At 39.9% G+C, this 2,449-nt stretch overlaps 1 protein-coding gene across 1 annotated transcript in view; it reads right to left on the reverse strand.

Annotated features, from left to right (window-relative positions):
- Window positions 1-907: 907 nt before the first annotated feature.
- Window positions 908-2,449, reverse strand: part of LOC119295179 (probably inactive leucine-rich repeat receptor-like protein kinase At5g48380) — a 3,392-nt gene continuing 1,850 nt past the window's right edge. The window contains exon 3 of the mRNA XM_037573532.1: window positions 908-2,066. Within this exon, the coding sequence (XP_037429429.1) occupies window positions 1,065-2,066 (1,002 nt within the window). The 3' untranslated portion in view covers window positions 908-1,064. The remainder of the gene's footprint in view (window positions 2,067-2,449) is intronic.

Raw genomic sequence — 2,449 nt, forward strand, 5'->3', positions numbered from 1 at the left:
GGATCAAACTTTCAAGTCTAATCTCCTTACATGGTGTGATGTCATCAATTTGACTCATGATTTTGATTTTCCATTAATCTTTTTATATTGAACAAACGAGATGTATATTTTTTGGCTACCCACATTGTGTCGATAATTCACGGGGAAGAGAATTACATCCAAGGTACTCTCTCCATTCCATTGAAGTTCAACTATTTTTCAGCTTTGAAGCTCCGTTTTCACTAGTTGGGCCCCGAGTTTTGGAGCCCAGTTCTCACCAATAATTCATGGGTCAGCCCCTGAAATTTTCTATAGACTTGATCAAACTAAAATATGTATAACTTAGGACAAATCTAGAACTTCGAATATTCTGAAAATAAGGGAGTAACTGAAAAAAAATTATCCTAAAAAAATTGCTAATTGTTTTTTCCTTCTAGAAAAACTGCACTACGTACCTCAAATACGGCACATACATATCTTGTTCCTAAAATCCTAATGTTAATACCACACATGGTTGTTCCAATTTGCTACTTCCTCCGTTCACCAATATAAGATGTTTTGGATATTACAATATAGACTACATACAGACTGAAATGACTGAACAAACACAGTAAAACATGTATATACACATCCGATTCAGATAAAAGAAGTTAGTGAACAGAGGGAGTAACATTTAAGTTTATAGGCTAATTGTTTCAGGCTGCATGTGTCTTCCTCAAAAATGAAGAAAATATGTGTCCAATCATGCTATCTCCAAGGGCCATAAGGAAATATATTTTTTGCTAAAGAGCACATCAAACTGAGCACTGCAAACTACGTACTTCTACAAAAACGTGAGGTGGTCCGTCTCACACACCAGTTACATAATTCCAAAGATGCACTACAGACTGAGCAAGTACAGAAACGTGAACATCACAAGTCATACACATCTTACAACAACATGCTATTTCCAGGACCATGAGCATTGATTGAGCTTCCGATAGTTTCGCTACTGAAGGAGTCCAGATAGTACATTACTACCATATCAACCTGATCATTCACAAGATACAACAAACACCGAGCATCAATGTACCATACAGACCCGTCTATTTCGCCACAATAAGCTCATCCAGCTTCTTAGAGTCTGCATCCTGCGGTCGGAGCGCCAGTTCATCATCAGCAGCGCTAAAATGGTATTTCTCCCCAACAGCTCTCAGAAGCTGGTACACCTCAAACATTGTAGGTCTTTCCTTTGGAGCAGAAAGCACGCAGGAACAGGCGACCTTCAGAACTTGAAGCAGCTCGGCGTCATTGTTCTTTCCGATCAGGGACTTGTCCACCGCATCTTGAAGTATGGAGTTGTTTGATAGGTATGTTATCCAATCTACCAAACTCCCTTTGAAATTTTCTGGGGCCTTTGATACACGTGTGGGCTCTTCACCGGTGACCATTTCAAGTAAGACTACACCAAAACTATAGACATCCCCTTTTGGCGTGGCAACAAGGGTGTGCGTGTACTCAGGAGCTACATAACCCAAGTCGCCGAACTCGCCATTGACGAATGTGCTCAGGTGGGTGTCGATTGGATTCATAAGCCTTGCCAACCCAAAATCAGAAATCTTAGGCTCATAGTCATCATCAAGTAGTATGCACTTGGAGCTAATATTGCGGTGAAGAATTCGGGGGTTGCAACTGTGATGAAGCCACGCCAACCCTCTGCCAGCCCCAATGGCAATTTTTAGCCTCATTGGCCATTCCAGAGCCTCTCTATCACTGCCTTCATGGTGTAGTTGATCATAGAGTGAACCCTTGGGCATGTACTTGTACACCAAGAGCCTCTCTTTCTTAGCAATACAGTAACCTAACAGTGGAACTAAGTTGCGTTGCCTAGCGCTTCCCAATGTTGACATCTCGGATGTGAATTGGCTCTCTGAATGCTGAGTATCTTGCAGCCTCTTGATAGCAAGGAATGAACCATCAGGAAGTGTAGCTTTGTACATAGTTCCGGAATGAACAGTTCCAATAATGTTTTCCTTGGTAAAATCGCCTGTTGCCTTCATCAGATCATTCAATTTCATCTTTGAAACTGATTTCTCAAACATTGATACCTGTAATGAGAATTTACAGAAACACATGTGACAATAGCCAACCAAAAGTTTGTATGCCTAAGCTGATAAGTCATGTTTTCGATACGTCTGGTGCTTAAAATAAATGGCTGACAGCTATACTTCTAGTTAAATACTACTCCTATGATACAGGTTATTCTTCAAGGCAAAAGATATATGTATAAGAATATTCTGCTTTTGTATTTTGCAAAAACGTTAATCTGATTAGAATAGATACTGATTATTTGGTATCTCCAGTTCTGAATCTTCACAAAGATGAAACATCTTTTTGTGGGGCAAGACGCGACAGATTTTGTCAGTTAGAAACGAAGGACGGCTAACATTTTTTTAATATAAATACAAAACTAGATAGCATCTCAGGATCC

The sequence above is a fragment of the Triticum dicoccoides genome, chromosome 4B (assembly GCF_002162155.2).
Source record: "Triticum dicoccoides isolate Atlit2015 ecotype Zavitan chromosome 4B, WEW_v2.0, whole genome shotgun sequence".
Classification (NCBI taxonomy): Eukaryota; Viridiplantae; Streptophyta; class Magnoliopsida; order Poales; family Poaceae; genus Triticum; species Triticum dicoccoides.